We start from the raw sequence: 19,845 nt of genomic DNA on the forward strand, positions 1-19,845 counted from the left end.
AAACGGACCCCAAGGGTGCGTTTGGGATTACGATTTCGTAGACAATAAGTGCGATTTTAAACCAAATCACAAAACATAGATCGTTTAGGAACTGCGTTTTTAAAAATTGCTATTTGAAAACGCAGAAAATCTGCTTTTTTAAATTGCAAATAAGATTATGCTTTTTTGAAAACGCAGAATTTTAAAGGTAAATTCGCGATTTTAAAGGCTAAACTGTGATTTTGCCAAACGCTTAACTGCGTTTTTAAAAATCACATTTTTCAAATCGCACATTTTTAAATCGTTATTTTAAATAATACTTTTTGAAATCCCAAACCCAAACGGACCTTAACATAGATTAGAATCTTACGGCTCGTTTGAATCTGTAATTTTTTGAAAAATTGCAAATATCGAAAGAATTTGATTTTTGAAATCATGTTTGGATGGTTTAAAAAACCTAAGTAAAATTAAAAAAAAAAAAAAGGATAAAATTTAAGTAAAATTTGATATTTAAAAAACATTATTTAAAAAATCTCTCTCACCAAAACTTGCCATTAATATTCTACTATACCCTGTAAAAAATTTCAAATCTAGCAAATTGTTTTCATAATAAATGGTCAAGATTTTGCAAATCAACATTTATTACCTCTGTCAACTTAATATTTATAATATTTAAATAAAGAAAAATGTGTGTATAGATATATATTCCTATCTTTCAAGAATTAAGGAAGGAGATTACGAGACTGATTAACGTTTTTTTTACCAAACGGAGAAATAAATGGCCGGTACGTATTGATATATACCATGACTTTCTTCTCGATCTTTCTATTAAAATATATATCCTCCATATATAAATATAATGTATTTTTTTTTAATTTTTTATTTACTGATATTATTCCTCTTAATTTCTTACGTGCTAGCTGTCACTGATCAAATTGATCAACCCTAAATATAGATGTCGGTGATCTTCTTTCCTTGATTGACGTTCCTTCCATATATAATTAAGTATCCCCGTGCAACCCTAGCTATATATATAGAGGCTCCAGCTTATTAGCAGCCGTAAATCAGTTTTTTGTGCAAATTTTACGGTCGAGCATATATGGCTATTTCATCGGAGTGGGCATGGCTTCCAAAGGAGCTCCTTGATTCGATTTTGGACAAGGTGGCATCACCCTTTGACAAGGTCCGGTTTGGTGCCGTCTGCAAGTCATGGGGCATACTGGTGAAAGAGCGACGACGCCTGAAAACCCAAGTCGCTCAAACTCCGATGTTGCTGATTCCTAGCAAAGACAATATCAAGAAAACGCGGAGTTTATACAGGATCACTGACCGAAAAATCTCTGGTGTTAAACTCCCCATGCCTCACAATAGAAGATATTGCGGTTCTTCCTTCGGTTGGTTGAGCTATGTAACCAAGGCTTCTTTCATCACCCTCTTTAACCCCTTCAGAAACGCGAAAATCCATCTTCCACAGCTTCAAAAACTTAGAGGCTATAGAAGGTACGGTAACAAGTACGAGTATACGGTCAAAAAAGTTACGTTGTCCTCAGACCCCGCTTCCACTCCTGAGGACTGTCTTGCTATGGCAATATTTGGTGAATTTAAAGACCTGGCTTTCGTGAAATTAGGTGATGAATCTTGGACTTATGTGGAAGAGGATAGAACGTCAGTGTACGCTGATGTTATGTATTTTAAAGGCGGCCAATTTCTCGTCCTTGATCATCGAAGTGGGCTTGTATCCATTGATGTTAATACCAATCAAAAGAAGATACTTGCGCCGGCAGATTTAGAGTATACTGAACGGACATATCTGGTGAAAACATCTAGTGGAAATTTGTTGTTGGTACGGAGGTTGATCGATTCTTGGCCTTTTGGGCTTTCGAGTCAAGGTATGACTAGTTGTTTTGAGGTGTACAAGCTTGTGTTAGATGATGAAAGTGAAAGGGTGGTGGAGCGGGTGGAGGTGAAGAACATAGGCAATGATGTCTTATTCTTGGGAGACAACCAGTCCATATCTATTTCAGCTTCTCACTTTCCGGGTTGCCAACCCAACTCCATATATTACACCGATGACTACATTGATACTAAACCATACTACCCCAATGGCCCGATTGACATGGGTATTTTCAATTTGGAAGACGGAAGCTTTCGACCACACTACAAACCAAATCCTGCCCACAAGCATATGTCTCCCCCAATTTGGATACTACCGTCTATGTTGTAGCCAAATCATGTTTGACATATTTTGTTTTTCTATTATATTATGAAATTAATAGCATTATTCCAATTGTTTTTCTATTATATTATAAAATTAATAGCATTATTTCAATTGCTTTTCTATTATTATTTCACATTTGTTGGTGTTTCATGTCATATATTCCAGATATTGAGCCAATCTATCGATCATCATAATCTGAAACTAGTTTCTGTCTTTTTCGTGTCTCTATACCAAATCAGAAATTTAACTAGTCCCCCACTGTACTTCACAAGGCAAAAAAATATATGAATATATATATATATATATATATATATATATATATATATATATTTTAATAAAAAAAATTAGATAATTAATTAAAAGCATTTATATATTTAGCCAAAGATCTTAAAAATATGGCAACACAATAAATTTAATGCCGGTCATACATGTATTGTTGGGAATTGAATGCTAGTTAAAATTTAATTGTTATAAATTATTTGAAACCCAAAAAAAAAAATAATAATAATAATAATAATAATTGCGTACATTAATTATTGTATTGTCAAATATCAAGCACCATTGTAATATGAAATATAAATTAACAAAAAACGATGTTACGTACATTACGTTTGATCCGCTAGAATACTAGTGTTTGCATGCAGTTTATCTTGCTATAGGATTATAGGTAAATTAGCCAGTGAGAAATCAAAAGCTTAAATTATTGGATTAATTTCAACTTTAAGGATGGAGTCATGACAACTATTGATGTTAAGAAGATTAAAATTGAAAATATTCACACCTTATTACTGCACTTTCCTTGTTACATGGTGCTAATGAGTAATGATCATGATATATATCCGCTTGTGCTCGTATTGATTTTGTTTTTAGTTTTTAGTTTTTTACTCTATTATATTCAAATATGGGGAGGAAAAAATGGGTCAGCCATGAGTAGTTTTTTTTTTTCAAAAAAAAAAACAACTCCAACTGGAGTCATTTTTAAAACGACTTGACTTGGAGTCTCCAACCAAAAACAACTCAAAAAGGTTGATTTTTTGTAGTGCATCAGGTACTCTTTTTGTTGGTATTCTTATTCTTTGTTGCCCCTTTGTGATTTTTACATGTAATAGTTGTGTTTTTTTTTACATGATTTTTATAATTTAATATGATTGAATGAAAATATAAAAAATATTTGTAATTTTTCGTACGCGCTAAACACCGAAAAATGTTTTCGACGGAAAATATTTTCACGTAAAATGACTTCCGAGAAAATATTTTACGACGAAAATCATTTTACGCCAAAACAATTAGAGAATAAGTAACAGCTATATTCGATGGGGATTAGGCTTAGGTATTTCGAATTTTGATATGGATTAAGTGAGTATTTCCATTAGATAGATGATTCTCTGCCAATTAAAAACACAACTTTTCACCAACTAGCTAACGCCAATGTTCCATCCAATGGTCCTGTGAGTTTTTCGTTTTCTTTTATCTCTATGTTTTCGATCCAAAATTGTCCTATGTAATTTTAATTTTATTTTTGTTCTATTATTTTCCCTGCCTTTTCACGCTTCTGTCATCTCTATCCTATATCCTTCGTTTTTTGTTTTTCACCATCACTGTTTTCTTTATTTCCTTATGCTTCTCTTTTTCTCTCGTGGTTTTGTCTATGATTTTTTCATTATATTATACTGCAAGGCAATATGCTTTATTTTCTATTTCTTTATCTTTTCTTTCATGGTTTTATCTATGATTTTACCCATTATATCATACAACAATGCAATATGAAAGAGTTTGTTCTCTTCTTTTCTTTTGAGAATATTTGACAATACCGTAAGATTCGTTTGTTGTGAACAAACATCTAGAATTTGCAATTGTAGATCATTTACTTTCTCTTACTCTCAGTTTTGTTTCTTTGAATTTCTGAATGCTTGAGAAATACTTCTACCTTGTATTGCAATTTAAGATCGGGAAAAAAAAAAAGAAAAAGAAGAAGGATTTGATGGGAGTTTTTTTTAAAAAAAAGGAATAAGAAAGGATAAGATTTTACTCGTTTTGGGTTATACCAGACCCAGAAGAAGAACAAGAAGAAGAAGAAGAAGAAAACCAAAAGAAAGGAAGAAGATTTGGGTTCTACCCGACCCATAAGAAGAAGAAGATTTGGGTTCTACCCAACCTAGAAGAATAAGATTTTGGTTATACCTGATGCAAAAAAAAAAAAAAAAAAAAAAAAAAAAAAAAAAAAAGAAAAGAAGAAGAAGAAGAAGAAGAAGAAGAAGAAGAAGAAAAAAAGACCAAAAAAAAAAAAAAAAACAAAACAAAAGAAAGAGAGAATAAGCTTTTATTCATTTTGGGTTATACCCTCCCCCCCTAAAAAAAAGAGGTCAAGTTGTCCATATTATTTTGACTTTTTGTTAGCTTATTATTTTGGTCATTGTTGGTCCAATTGTTAACCAATACCCATCTTTTGGCATTTGAGGTATTATCTAAAATTCAAGCCCATTTGTCAATTTCTTGGCTTTCTCTTTGGCCCATCTGTGGTCCTTCTTTTGACATTTGAGGTATTACTTAAAACCCATACCTATTTCAGCCCATAGTTGGCTCTTTTGTTTTGCCCATAGATAGCACATTATGTGTTTGGCCTGTAAGGTATTCTCTTAAACCTAAGCCCATTTTACCCAATTACCGTAGCTAATACATTTCAGAGAATATATTTCCAAGATATTAGATAATATATTTCATATATTGAAATGAAATATATTATATTGATATTGTACATTACTTTCCTTTTATAAGGTTGATTGTAATTAGGTTTTATGGTAATCAAATCAATCAAATTTGATTACCATAAATTTGATTACCATTCTTACCTATCTCAATTCTCCTATCAATATGAGTATTCTGTATTGTAAAATAATCAAGATATTAGATAATATATTTCATATATTGAAAGGAAATATATTATATTGATATTGTACATTACTTTCCTTTTATAAGGTTGATTGTAATTAGGTTTTATGGTAATCAAATCAATCAAATTTGATTACCATAAATTTGATTACCATTCTTACCTATCTCAATTCTCCTATCAATATGAGTATTCTGTATTGTAAAATAATCAAGCAATAAGAGCAACAATGTAGCCCTTTAGGCTTTACCCTGTGCGTATGTCATAGATCAAACCACATAAAATTTATTTGTTTCCATTTTATTATTTTCGCTATTTGTCTTTACTTTTCAATCATTTATATTTTCTTTCAATTACTGCACTTTCCTTGTTACATGGTGCTAATGATCATATCCGCTTATGGTCATATTGATTTTGTTTTTAATTTTTTATTCTATTATATTCAAATATGGGGAGGGAAAAATAGGTCAGCCGTGGGTCTTTTTTTTTTTTTTTTTTTTTAATTTTTTTTTTTATTATCTAAAACGACTCCAAGTGGAGTCATTTTTAAAACGACTCGACTTGGAGTCATTTTAACAAAAACGAGTACTCCAACCAAAAACGATTCAAAAAGTTGATTTTTTGTAGTGTCTGGTACTCTTTTTGTTGTTGGTGTTCTTATTCTTTGTTGCTTCTTTGTGATTTTTACATGTAATAGTTTTTTTTTTTTTTTTGTAACATGTGATCTTATTTAAAAATTTAACATAATGGTTGTTTTTTTGGTGATCTTATAATCCTTTTCTGGCTGCTAGCTATGTATGATGAAGTTGCTTTTGTTTAAAACTCAACGTTAGGATTGTTTCATGGTTTATTTTAAACTTAACATTATAGTTTAATTTGGTTTTGGTTATTTTCGATTCTTTGAAATTATTAGCAAATTGTATTGCTTATTGCAAGTTCTCAGCAATCCAGAAAAGACACGTATCCGGACCACATGCACTTTCTTTGTAATTATGATTAGAGTCACATGCCAGCCGGTACCAAGGTAGTTTTCCAATAGAGTAATGATTCAATGCCACCTAAAGATGCAACTTTTTACCACCTTGCCTATGTGGCAAGGTGGTTCCCCACTACTTTTTGAGTTTTATTATTTTTTAAAAATAAATTAAGGTGAGGGACCACCTTGCCACATAGGTAATTTGGTGAAAAGTTGTATATTTAGGTGATAGTGAATCATTACTCTTTCTAATATCACAAATAAAAGTTTTTTCAGAATTTAGCGATTCCTTTGCATGATTAATGATGTGAATATCTTTTGCTTCGTTTAAATAACAGAAGAAGATTATAGGTATTTCGAATTTTGATATGGATTAAGTGAGTATTTCCATTAGAGATATGATTTCCTGGCAACTAAAAACACGACTTTTCACCAATTAACTTATGTGGCAGGGAATCATATATGAGTTTTAGTCCTTAGGTTATTATTTTTTAAAAAAGATATGATTCCTGCCACATAGATTAGTTGGTGAAAAGTTGTGCTTTTAGTTGGCAGAGAATCATATCTCTTTCCATTAACAACAGATAGCCCATGTGATACTTGTTGGCCCTTACCACATGAACCAATTATATATTTAACCCAAAATTGTTACATGAAATTCAATTAGTTAAATTTTTTTTTATTTTTTGGGTCAAGGTAATTTTGGTTTACCTAGCAATTGAAGTTTAACTTGATATGTCTTTTGTAATATTGCAATCTATTAACTTTCATTGGGATGATAGAAATTGAGAATATTATTAAAGTTCTTACTCGTTTTATATATATATATTGAGCAATAGATAGTTGTGTAACTTGTGTTGGCTGTCTGTGTTGTATACTACTTCTGCCTTTTTTCTTTTTTATTGAAAAAAAAAAAAAAAACCATGGGGCTAGTTTTTGGTGGTATTCTTTTTAAGAAATTGAGTAACGCTTAAAACTACAATTTTATTTTACAATGTTAATGTGATAGTCTCAACTAAATATTGGATCAATCATTGTTAAAAAAAATAATAAGTAAAAATCTAAAAGTTTGTTGGAATTACCATATCAGCATTGTAATATAATTGTTCCATAAAAATACTGTAGTTTCTATAATTAATCTAATAAATTTATTATTCATCAAATAAAAAAATTACAAATGCTCAATGGGCCTATCAACTGTGATAAATTACCACTTATCTCAAAAGTTCAAGCGTAAGAATTATTCCTTCAAAATTTTAATAGACCTAATTAATCTTAAAGATTTTAACAAAATAATTGAGTTGTTAACTTCTTGAATCATTCATAGATCATGATGCAAAAAAATAATAAATAAATAAATCAATAAATCGCCCCAATGGACACAGCACGTGATCATTGTTCGGATTTAGGGGGTTGTCATATGTTTTGTACAACTCTTATATAACAATTGTACAACAATGTTGAATGCAGGTGTGTTTAGCATTTAAAAATAAATGAAATAAAAATATTGGACACATCAACATTATTGTGCAATTATTTTACAAAATTATTGTATCTCTTTTAAATTAATAAGTTCTAAGTCGTATAACTTGTCATAAAGATGAGATTTATGTTTTTGTCATTTTGTGATTTTATGGGAATCCCATGAAACCAAGTTGAGGAAATAAAATCAAAACATCACATTAGAATAAAATAAATGAAATAAAAACCAAGTTGATAGAAGGTCTAAAATACCCCTACCTTTTGTAGCCGTCCTTACCTGAATATAGGGGCTCTGCAAAAAAAAAGACGAAAATGACTCTTTACAATTTTAAGTAAAAACTTAAAGAATAATGATTCACTGCCACCTAAAGATACAACTTTTCACCACCTTGCCTATGTGGCAAGGTGGTCCCCCACTACTTTTTGAATTTTTTTATTTTTTAAAAATAAATTAAGGTGAGGGACTACCTTGCCACATAGACAAGATGGTGAAAAATTGTATATTTAGGTGGTAGTGAATCATTACTCAAACTTAAAAGGGAGAAGGAATACGAATATGAGAAGTGATTCTCACGCAACCCCTCTCACACAACTCATCTTACATTGAGTGGGATCCACACATGTGAGTCCCACCTAATGTGAGAGGAGATTGTGTAGAAGTTGTGAGAGAATCATTTTTCATATGAATATACGATGATTTGTTGGCTGCAGGGTGCAGAGATTGTCAAATGCTTTGCCATAATTTGTTGCTTATGCTTCTGGATCATTTCTATTTTCTTTGCGAGGGGTGTTATAAAAACATTAGGTGCATACTAGTTACACCCCCCCTCTCACATGGGGTGGGGCCCACCACATGTGGGCCCCACCCCATGTGAGAGGGGGGTATGCACTTGTTTTTTTTTTGGCATTTCCCTTTCTTTGGTGTATCTGTCTCTGATGAGCGGAGTTGGATGAAATGACAAGGAGCAGTGTCGTTTGGTCACAAAGCATAAGGAGTGATGATTTTTTTTATTTTTATTTTTTATTTTTTTATATATATTTTTTAAAGATAAGTTTTTAAAATATTACTTATTATTTTTAAATTAAAAATCTTACTAATTACCCCTCATTAAGTATAATAAGTATCAGGCTGGCCATTAGATAGCATATATATTCTAAAAAGAGAGCTGACAAGTGTTATGCCATTTATAAATAATAAAATTTGTTTGGGCAAATTCTTTAATGGTCCTTTTCAGAAATTAAGTGGTAGATAGCATATATATATTCTGGGGAAAAAAAAAAAAAACACATTTGTTTGGGCAAATCCACTTATTTGGATCATATTCAGTGTGATTAGAATAAGAGAAATGTTAGACATTACATTTTTACCTAATTATCCAACTTTGTTGATATGGTAATATTAATATAGTCAATCGATTTATTTTTTTGGATACATTTCTTCATTGATTGTATACTTTATAGCATCTTAAAACAAATACACTATTTTAAAAAATCCCTTCCCCCTTTTATATTGAAAAACCAATTGTGAATTTTCAATCTCAAAACAAAAATTCATGATAAATTTGAACCATTAATTATTGACTTTGAACTTGAATTCATGAACAATTCACTATCATTTTTTATAGATAGTTTTCATGAATAAAATTAAAATAAATAAATAAATCAATCAAAAAGCAATACTATACTATACAATAATAGGCTATAATAATAAATAATAATAGGATTTTTATTTTTTATTTTTAAATATTGTTGTGCAATTAAAAAAAACAATAAAATAGTTTTTTTTTCTTCTCTTAAGTTAACTAAGTTAAAATTACACTTAAGCTAAAACAAATATAGGAATATTAACATTAATTGCAGTACTGTATAGATAAAGTTAATTATTTGAAGATGAAGAGATTTAAAATGTAATTTGATTGCCGATCGAGTTGCGATTTGAGGGCATGAGTTGCATACTTTTGGACACATGGATTTCATGGCATGCCTTAAATTAAAACACTCTCTTCACAAAAAAGAAAAGAAGAATAAGAAGAAGAGGAGTATTCATGAATATATACAGCTCATTACGTACTAATTTAAGAGAACATTACTATAGGCATAAACTTAAGAGAACATTACTACAAGCATAAACTCGGTTTCATGTCAAGGCATTACATACTGCTCATTACCTATAACAAGATAGACACTTTAATCCTAACAGTTTATTTAACATAAAGTCATAAAGATAAATCGAGAGTTAGGAGAGGTAGGAGGTAATAACTTGATTGCCAATTGGGATGGTGTTCGATCTTAAATATAATTAGAGTAATGTTATGCACACTTTCACTTCTCTACATCCTTAGGTGGCTTTTTAAAATCATAACTGGATTAAAAATTTAATAGTGATTTTAAAAAGTCACCTAAGAGTATAGAGAAGTAGAAGTGTGTAGCTTTACTCATATAATTGATCACGTAGTTATTTATGTTTGACAAAATAAGATTAAAAAAAGGGAAAAGTACACATAACCCCCTCAAACTACCACATCATTGTCAATGTACCCCCCAAACTACCAATTGTGTCAATCTCCCCCCTTAAACTACCAGAAAATGTCAATGTCCCCCTAATGACAAAAATGCCCCTCATAAAATTATTAAAATAAAATAAAAACTAAAAAAAATTATTAAAAAAATATAAAATAACAAAAAATTATTCCAAAAAAAATAAAAATTAAAACTGTTTTTTATTATTATTTTTAAATAATAATTTTCATTTTTTTTAAAAAAAAAATGTTCTTTTTCGTTTTTTTAATTTAATAAAAACTGTTTCTTTTTTCATTTGTTTTATTTTTTTTTTTTAAAAAAAAATAAATAAATTTCAGTTATTTTTTTTTCGTTTTTTTTCCTTTAAATTTTTTTTTTTCGTTTTTTAATTTAATAAAAACTGGTTTTTTTTTCATTTGTTTTATTTTTTAAAAAAATAAATAAATTTCAGTTATTTTTTGTTTTTTCGTTTTTTTTTCTTTAAATTTATTTTTTATTTTTCGTTTTTTAATTTAATAAAAACTGGCTTTTCTTTTTTTTTTTTTCATTTGTTTTTTTTTTTAAAAAAAAAATCAGTTATTTTTTGTTTACTTTTTAAAAAAAAATTAAAAAATTTGTTCTTTTTTTTTAAATTTTTTTTTCGTTTTTTATTTAATTATTTTATTATTTTTTTTTTTAAAAGTTTTTTAGTTTTAGTTTTAATTTTTTTGAATTTATGAGAACATTTTTGTCTTATTCAAAAAAAATTAAGGTCATTTTTGTCTTTTTGTTGGTCTTAGGGGGGACATTGACATTTTTTAGTAGTTTAAGGGGGGAAATTGACAAAAATTGGTAGTTTAGGGGGTACATTGACAATTGAGTGGTAGTTTGAGAGGGTTATGTGTACTTTTCCCTTTAAAAAAATATTCTTGATTTGACGTCAAACCAATTGCCCAACTATTAAGTACCCTTAAAATTCCTAAATCCCCAAAATGACCTCAACTACCACCAATCTTACCTCCCTCTGACTCTGATGGTGGCCACGGCCACGCTGGATCCAACCCCCTCCGACACATGGACCTCTCGAACTCCATTTTCAGAGCCTACTTCGAGACTGAGAGCAACAATATCCAATTGTTTTAAAAAATAAACAAGTGCAATCAGAATCTGAAATTCTCGGTAAATTAAACCAAAAAGAAGAAGCATAAATTCATCACAAACACAAATTTTGCCACTGGCTTGCGAATTGAATTTGAAGTTGATCATATCTACTTAAACACAAATTAAAGTTTTCTCGTTAAAAATACATATGATCATGGATTGATATCATCGATCATATGTTTTCAAGTGCCAAATGACTAAAACTGAAAAGCCCAACACTACATAATATCCAAAGCGAAAAAACCTTCTTGTGTGGCATAATTTTTTTCGATAAGGTAATTCCTATAGTTCAAAGAAGTATCTCTATAATCTCTTTTTAGACCAGCTGAAACTAAATTAATTGCTCGGTTTTTGTTTTCTGTTTTCAAAACAAAAACAATAATAAACAATTCAAAAAATAAAACACTCAAATCTGTTTTTACCTTTATGTTACATCAAAACAGTTGGCAGAGAATCATATCTCTTTTCATTAACAACTGATACCACATGTGATACTTGTTGGCCTTACTACATGAACCAATTATATATTTAACCCAAAATTGTTACATCAAATTCAATCAGGTTTTTTTTTTTTTTTTTCAGTCAAGGTAATTTTGTTTTACCTGGCAATTGAAGTTTAACTTGATATGTCTTTTTGTAATATTGCAATTTGTTAACATTCATTGGGATGATAGAAATTGAGAATATTATTAAAGTTCTTACTGGTTATATATATATATATATATCTTTCCAGTCAAGGTAATTTTGTTCTTACTAATGTATCTCTTTTAAATTAATAAGTTCTAAGTTGTATAACTTGTCATAAAGATTATATTTATGTTTTTGTCATTTTGTGATTTAATGGGAATCCCATAAAACCAAGTTGACGAAATAAAATCAAAACATTACATTAAAATAAAATAAATGAAAATAAAAACAAGTTGATAAAAGGTCTAAAATACCCCTACCTTTTGTAGGTGCCCTTACCCGAATATAGGGGCTCTACAGAAAAAAAAAAAACTAAAAAGGCTCTTTACGATTTTAAATAAAAACTAAAAAGGGGGGATGAATAACAATATGAGAAGTGATTTCCACACAACTCCCACACAAATCCTCTCACATTGTGTGGGACCCATACATGTGGGTTCCACCCAATGTGAGAGGAGGTTGTGTGGAAGTTATGAGGGAATCATTTGTCATACAAATATGCGATAATTTGTTGGCTGCAGGGTGCAGGGATTGCCAAATGTTCTGCCTTAATTTGTTGCTTATGCTTCTCAATCATTTCTATTTTCTTTGGGAGTGGTGTTAGAAAAACACCAAGTGCACACTAGTTGCATACCCCCCCTCTCACATGGGGTGTGACCTACCACATGTGGGCCACACCCCATGTGAGAGGGGGGTGTGCACCTAGTGTGCACTTGATTTTTTTTTTGGCATTTCCCTTTCTTTGGTATCTCTATCTCTGATGAGCGGAGTTGGATGAAGTGACAAGGAGCGACGTCGTTTGGTCTCAAACACAAGGAGTGATGATTTTTTTTTTTTTAAAAAAAATTTTAAGGATAAGTTTTTAAAATATTACTTATTATTTTTAAATTAAAAATCTTAGTAATTACTCCACGTTAAGTAGAATAAGTAACACGGCCGGCAATTAGACAGCATATATATTCTTGGAAAAAAAAAAAGCTGACAAGTTTTATGCCAATTTTATAAATAATAAAATTTGTTTGGGCAAATCCATTAATGGTCCTTTTCAGAAATTAAGTGGTAGACAGAATATATATATATATATATATATATATATATATATATATATATTCTGAAAAAAAAAAAAAAAAACACATTTGTTTGGGCAAATCCACTTATTTGGATCATATTCTACTGTGATTTGAATAAGAAAAATGTTAGACATTACATTTTTATCTAATTATCCAACTTTGTTGATGTGGTAATGTTAATATAGTCATTGGATTTTTCTTTTCTTTGGATACATTTCTTCATTGATTGTATTCTTTATAGTATCTTAAAACAAATACACTATTTTAAAAAGCCCCTTCCCCCCTGTTATATTGAAAAACCAATTGTGGATTTTCAATCCCAAAACAAAAATTCAGGATAAATTTGAACCATTAACTATTGACTTTGAATTTGAATTCATGAACAGTTCGCTATCTATTTTTATAGATAGTTTTCATGAATAAAATAAAAAAAAAATTCAAACAGCGATCCTATACCATACAATAATAGGCTATAATAATAAATAATAGTAGAAGAAGAAGAAGAAGAAGAAGAGTATTCAACTATTCATGAATACATACTACTCATTACGTACTAATTTAAGAGAACATTACTACAGGCATAAACCCAGTTCCATGTTAAGGCATTACATACAGCTCATCACCTATAACAAGTTAAACACTTTAATCCTAACAGTTTATTTAACATAAAGTCATAAAGATAAAGATAAGATAAACACACTATAACAAGTACTTAATGGTCGTCATTCTTCATGTGGTTCTCCCTTTTCTCTTTGGTGGTGAAGCGACGCCCACACCCATTCTTAAAGCACTCGTACACAGCAGAAGAATGCTGATCATTCTGGTGCTGCTGCAGCATTCTGTCCCGATTGCGGAAGGTCTCAGAACACTGGTGGCATTTCACCGGGGGAGCCATGGTAGCTTTGAGGATCAACAGAGAGCTAGGGGAGAGAGCCATGGTAGCTTCATGGTAGATTTTGACATCAAATCACTTGCCCCTCCTCTGTCTTCCAACCCTCATTTCCTGATACCTCTCATGTACAAGCCCAAGTAACAAAAAAAACAAGCCCAAAACCAATGCCTTCGTGTCTACTTGGAGCCCAAAGCCCCCTAGGGGTAAAAATGGAAACTGGAACATCTTCCACGTACACTACAAAATCCGGTTCAAGCACAGTCGCAGTATGAACCTATCAACCCCGACTATTAACTCTTAAAATTCCTAAATCCCCAAAATGACCTCAACTAACCACCTCCGCTACTGACTACACTACCACCAACCTCCCTCTGGTGGCCACAGCCACGCCGGATCCAAACCCCTCCGCCACATGGACCTCTTGAACTCCATTTTCAGAGCCTACTTCGAGACTCAGAGCAACAATATCCAATCATTGCCCTCCACGTAGGACCTTGCCAAGATACAATCCTTCCTGACTTACTTCCTCTTCCTTGGGCAATTTGAACTGGCAATTGCTGTGGATTCCAATCCCTTACCAAGACCATTCCCATCTCCATTGCAGCTTATTAACAATTAACAATTAGAATCCAAAAAAATATAAGAAAAGTGAATCACAAAAACAGCAAAATACTTCAATCTCATACCTGTCTATTGCTGATACGACGTACAAGAACAGCTCCCCCCCCCCCCCCCACCTCCCCCCTCCAGAAACACAAAACACTAAATTCACTAATCACAGCAAGATAGGTAGTCAAAATGTGCACTGAAACCTTCATCATTTGATTGGCTTGTGAACCCAGTAATAACAACCAAGCACATCTCAGAATAGTCCCAACACCACTAGCAAACAGCATACATCGGCCAATAATTCTTTATGAAGCCCCTGTAGTGTTCCATAAATCCATTGGTGTACCTATCAATGTTTTGCCTTTTTGTTTGCTCAAACCCATTGAGCCCGAGAACCACAAGGCTGAATCCCAAAACCACCAAATGAAGCATAAATATTGCCAGCCAAAATATATACCACCAGCGGCGTGGTGGCTCAGAAGCTAGCTTTTGAGCACTGTGGCCACTTTTCCGACTCCGAACCACATTCTTTAATTATTTAAATATAAACAATCGCAATCAGAATTTGAAGTTCTCGGTACATTAAGCCAAAAAAGAAGCATAAATTCATCAAAAACACAGATTTTGCCACTGGCTTCTGAATTGGATTTGAAGTTGATCATATCTACTTAAACACAAATTAAAGTAAATTACCCAGAGAAAACACAAAGACTCATTAAAATGCTGGGCATCAATAAAATGAAAAGTTCATATTGAAACGTAATAACAAAGGGTATGAAGCATTTATCTGGTTGTCATCACAATGGTCGTTGGTTTATTGACCCCAACCCATTAAAGTTTTCTTTCAAACTGGGTTGGAGGAATTTCCTTCAACCCAGTCTACAAAACTAACATTTGCTCAAAATACATATGATTCTCACGTGCATTTTTAATAGAACACCACATGGATCGATATTGAAACATCGATCATATGTTTTCAAGTGCCAAATGACTAAAACTGAAAAGCCAAACACTACATAATATCCAAAGCGAAAAAAGAATACTATTTATCAATGTAATTCCACTACTGCATTGTGAGTACAAGACATCTGTTCATGAACTTGACACCTCCCACCTTTCCTTGAATCTCAGGAGGCAGAAGAATGACACGTCTTTGGTCCGATGCTTCCACCAATAACTCAGATCGACCCCTGTACTGCATATATAGGTCAGAAACTAATAATGTCAATCAGAAATTCTGCAAATTCATTCAAGATAAAAGGAGCAAAATAACATAACAGAACTTTAGAAGTTCATTATCCTTAAAATCCATTAAAAGGAATGTCCAAATTCGTACTTCTTGTGTGCCGTAATTTTTTCAATAAGGTAATTCCTATAGTTCAAAGAAGTATCTCTATTATCTCTTTTCAGACCAGCTGAAACGAAATTGCTCGGTTTTTGTTTTCTGTTTTCAAAACAAAAACAAAAACATTAACAAACAACTCAAAAAACAAAACACCCAAATCTGTTTTTACCTTTATGTTACATCAAAACAGTTTTTCAAACATGAAGCAAAAAACACATGAACAAACAGAGCCAAGAGCTACTTCTAATTTTCTGAACAGGAAGCTCAGAGAGCTTCAAAAGCATATTCTCTTATCTATTTATAGTTTCTCTCCTCATTACATTTAAATATTTTAGGAGGTGAAAAAAAAAAAGTCTTAATGTCACCGCAGAGATCCAAGTTTAAAGGTTAAAAGTTCAAATTCTCCACCAGATTTATGATGACTTGAAATCTTGAAGGTTCAATTCCTAATTATTTTTCCTCCTCTCTCTCTCTCTCTCTCTTTTTAAGGAAAATATTCCGTCTCACTCGGAATACTTCCCCAATAAACAATAAAAGAAAATTACAACACTTGCGAAAGACACCTGAAGGGAAACAAATAACAGAACTTTGATAAAAAGGAATCAAAGATTTGAAGAGTGGAAGGGTGGGCGTACTTGATATAGCTTGATCTTGGACTTGTCAAAACCTGGCATGAGAAGGGTTATTGACTTCTTGGCTTAATCAAATTTTACTGGTGCCAATGCCATATTGCTGCTATGGCTTGCTGGCACAGAAAGAAGATTCTTTGCATCTTGAATTACAGTGTCGAGCAAACTTTGGTTCCAGAGAAGACGGAAACTGACTTGGTATTGTGGAATGAAAGCAAAAGGAACGAGCAAAAAAAATTTCTTGAATGTTTTTTCCACTGATTCTACATTCAAATGTTTTTTTCCATTGACACTGTTTTTTTCTATTGATTCTACATTCAAATGTGAAGAAGCAATACCAAAAGCGCCAGAAACCTGTGCACCAGCTTGGATTGTGCAGTCCCAATAACGTAATACAGAATTGACAGATACTGGACTATCTCGATGCATCATAAGGAAGCAGCCGAATTTATGCGGTTCTCAGAAGGCAGAGGATCCTCTCTGCATGACACATAAGCAATACATAATCTCGTTGGGTTTACATCTAAATGTGATCACAATAAAAATGGGAATCACATTTACCCCCAACATTTGTTCCAGAGTTTCCCGTACTTCTGCACTCATTTTCCCATTCAGATAGAACCTGCTGCCACTAATACTCATGGCTTTATCTACAAGTCTCATGAGTGAAGGACCGGCCACTCTCCCAAGATCAGTCTTTTCAGCCACATTCCAGGAAGCACCCCAAGCTCTTCTCCCACAATCTACACATTATAAACAATGGTCCATAAAGTCCTCCGAAACATTCAAGGGCAACTATATCTTTCAAATTAGACTGCACAACAATAGCACCTACGAGATTAGGTACCCACCCCTTCAAGAACTCCTTGGGTCATGTTAAGATGAGCATCTTCTTGCTTTAGCAGATCGAGAGGTTCAAGAAGCATCTGTAATAAGCAACAACAATTCTTCTTGAGTAACCACTCAAAGAAAAAATATACACGGTGAAATAGAGTAGGATAGGAGGTTAAAAAACACACTTTAGTGGTTTCCAACCTAACAGCCGAAAGGATCTTGTGGCATGTAAACAGGAGAAGTTCCAATCTTAAAATTCAAAAGATAATCAGCTGTGGGTCTTGGTTATGTATCACCAAGCATGTGCTGAGCCCGGCCAATGCATAATGCTGAGAACCAGAGAGAACTAAATTGATTAAAAAATCACTAAATAATTTGTGGTAAATAGAAATCTTAAGTTATAAAAACTCCTAACATTATCTCTAGGGCGGGAGAAAAAACGCGATTAGTTTGAAATCATGTTATAGGAGCTGACTACAAGTGGTAGACGGACATTATCTTTCAAAAAATAAAACTCCTATAGAAAAAAAAAGAAAAGATAAAGGAATATCGAGCCTAAATAACCTGAGTTGTTTAGAAATAGTTCTTACATTATATCATATGCTCTCTTTTACATTAGTGAAGAAGCTCTGACTTCTTGCTGCTTTGATTGAGATATAGTCGATTACAAAAATGTTTCAGAATTCTTATTAGCACCATAATTTCTCAAATGGAAACACCACAAAATTTTCCATGAATGACAATTACCCACTATTTTTCTGAATAAATATTTAGAATCAATAGTCTGTTTATAGTTGCTTACAGATCCAAATGCAGATTAACACAATCTGTGCATACCATATTGTCTACATTTCACACAACCAAATTATATGAGAAGTAAAGCAGTGAACTTTTAACTCAAGAACCCACAAATTATCATCGAAAATAAAACGCAAAACATAGCCATGTACCTGAGCGGCGAAAACCGCTGACGTGGTCTTGCCGGACCCACCTTTGCCCAAAAAGGTGACCAATTTGGTTGATTGGTGAGAAGAATTACTACCATTGCTGCCACTACTACCATTAATTCTCTGCTGATAAATCCGCAACCGCAAAAGCTCTTCTTCGAAGAGTGGAATATTGGGAAGTGGGGGTGTGCGAGGAGGATAGGAGAAGAGAGACAAGAAGCCATTCTTTGACAAAGAATTCTCGGCGGGAGTGAGAGTACAGAACTCAGAAGGCTGGGGTTTTTGCGGCTTTTTTTTGAGTTTGGGAATACACAAACAAACTGTTCAATGTTATGTGAAACAAGACCTTAAATGCATGCGTCGGGCCTACCAGGTAGTCAAACTCAAATTACAAATTTTAAAACAATGTGTGAATCAGTTCTCTCTATTAAACTCTCGACTTTTAGAACAATGGTTAATTAAGATGGATTAGAATCTTAATCGGATGTTTGGGTGTTTATTTTAAAAAAAAATTATTAGTATTTGCAATTTTTTAAGTTTTACTTAAACTTTATTCAATTTTCTTTTTTTTAATTTTTCTCAAAAAGCCAAACAATCCAAATATAATTTTAAAAACAAAATTTATTGATATTCGTAATTCTTTTTAAAAATCAGACATCCAAACATCCCACTAATATTCTGCCCTGTAAAAAATTTTAAATCTAACAAATTGTCAAGAATTTGCAAATCAACATTTATTATCTCTATCAACTTAATATTTATCATATTTAAATAACGAAAAATGTATATATATGTTCCTATACTTTCAAGTATTGAGGAAGGAGATTAATACGAGACTGATTAACGTTTTGACCGAACGGAGAAAGATATGGCCGTTGATAACATGACTTTCTTCTATATCTTTCTATTAAAATATATATCCTCCATTTATAAATATAAATGTTTTCTTTTTTCTTTATTTATTTATTGGTATTATTCCTCTTAATTTCTTACGTGCTAGCTGTCACTAATCAAATTGACACTAATTATAAATGTCGGTGATCTTTTTTCCTTGATTGACGTTCCTTCTATATATAATTAAGTGTCCCCGTGCAGCCCTAGCCATATAGAGGCTCCTTATTAATTAGCAGCCTTACGTAAATCAATTTTTGGTGCAAATTTTAAAATATGGCTATTTCATCGGAGTGGGCATGGCTTCCAAAGGAGCTCCTTGATTCGATTCTGGACAAGGTCGCATCACCCTTTGACAAGGTCCGGTTTGGTGCCGCCTGCAAGTCATGGGGCATAGCGGTGACAGAGCGACTATCGACCCCTGAAAACTCAAGTCACTCAAACTCCCGTGTTGCTGATTCCTAGCAAATTAAAAGACAATATCAAGAAAGCGTGGAGTTTATACAAAATCATTGACCGAAAAATCTCTGGCGTTAAACTTCCCATGCCTCACAATAGAAGAAGTTGCGGTTCTTCCTTCGGTTGGTTGAGCTTTGTAACCAAAGCTTCTTGCATCACCCGGCCCTCTTCAACCCCTTCATAAATGCGAAAATCCATCTCCCAAGTCTTCAAAAACTTAGAGGCTATATATAGAAGGTACGTTAACAAGTACGAGTATACGGTCAGAAAAGTTACGTCG

The 19,845-nt window shown here is 32.2% G+C and overlaps 1 protein-coding gene and 1 pseudogene across 1 annotated transcript; one reads left to right on the forward strand and one right to left on the reverse strand.

The window, feature by feature from the left end:
• Positions 1-1,078: 1,078 nt before the first annotated feature.
• On the forward strand, positions 1,079-2,203 carry LOC133865590 (F-box protein SKIP23-like). Its single transcript, XM_062302012.1, has one exon. It carries the CDS (start codon positions 1,079-1,081, stop codon positions 2,201-2,203), a length of 1,125 nt encoding a protein of 374 aa, XP_062157996.1.
• A 12,423-nt stretch (positions 2,204-14,626) lies between these two features.
• LOC133866847 (uncharacterized protein At1g26090, chloroplastic-like) lies at positions 14,627-18,515 on the reverse strand (annotated as a pseudogene).
• Positions 18,516-19,845: the final 1,330 nt, after the last annotated feature.

This window comes from Alnus glutinosa, chromosome 4, assembly GCF_958979055.1.
Source record: "Alnus glutinosa chromosome 4, dhAlnGlut1.1, whole genome shotgun sequence".
NCBI classification, from domain to species: Eukaryota; Viridiplantae; Streptophyta; class Magnoliopsida; order Fagales; family Betulaceae; genus Alnus; species Alnus glutinosa.

Excerpts from the sequence above, each read along its gene's own strand:
- LOC133865590 (XM_062302012.1), top strand. The coding sequence starts at position 1,079 with ATGGCTATTTCATCGGAGTGGGCATGGCTTCCAAAGGAGCTCCTTGAT.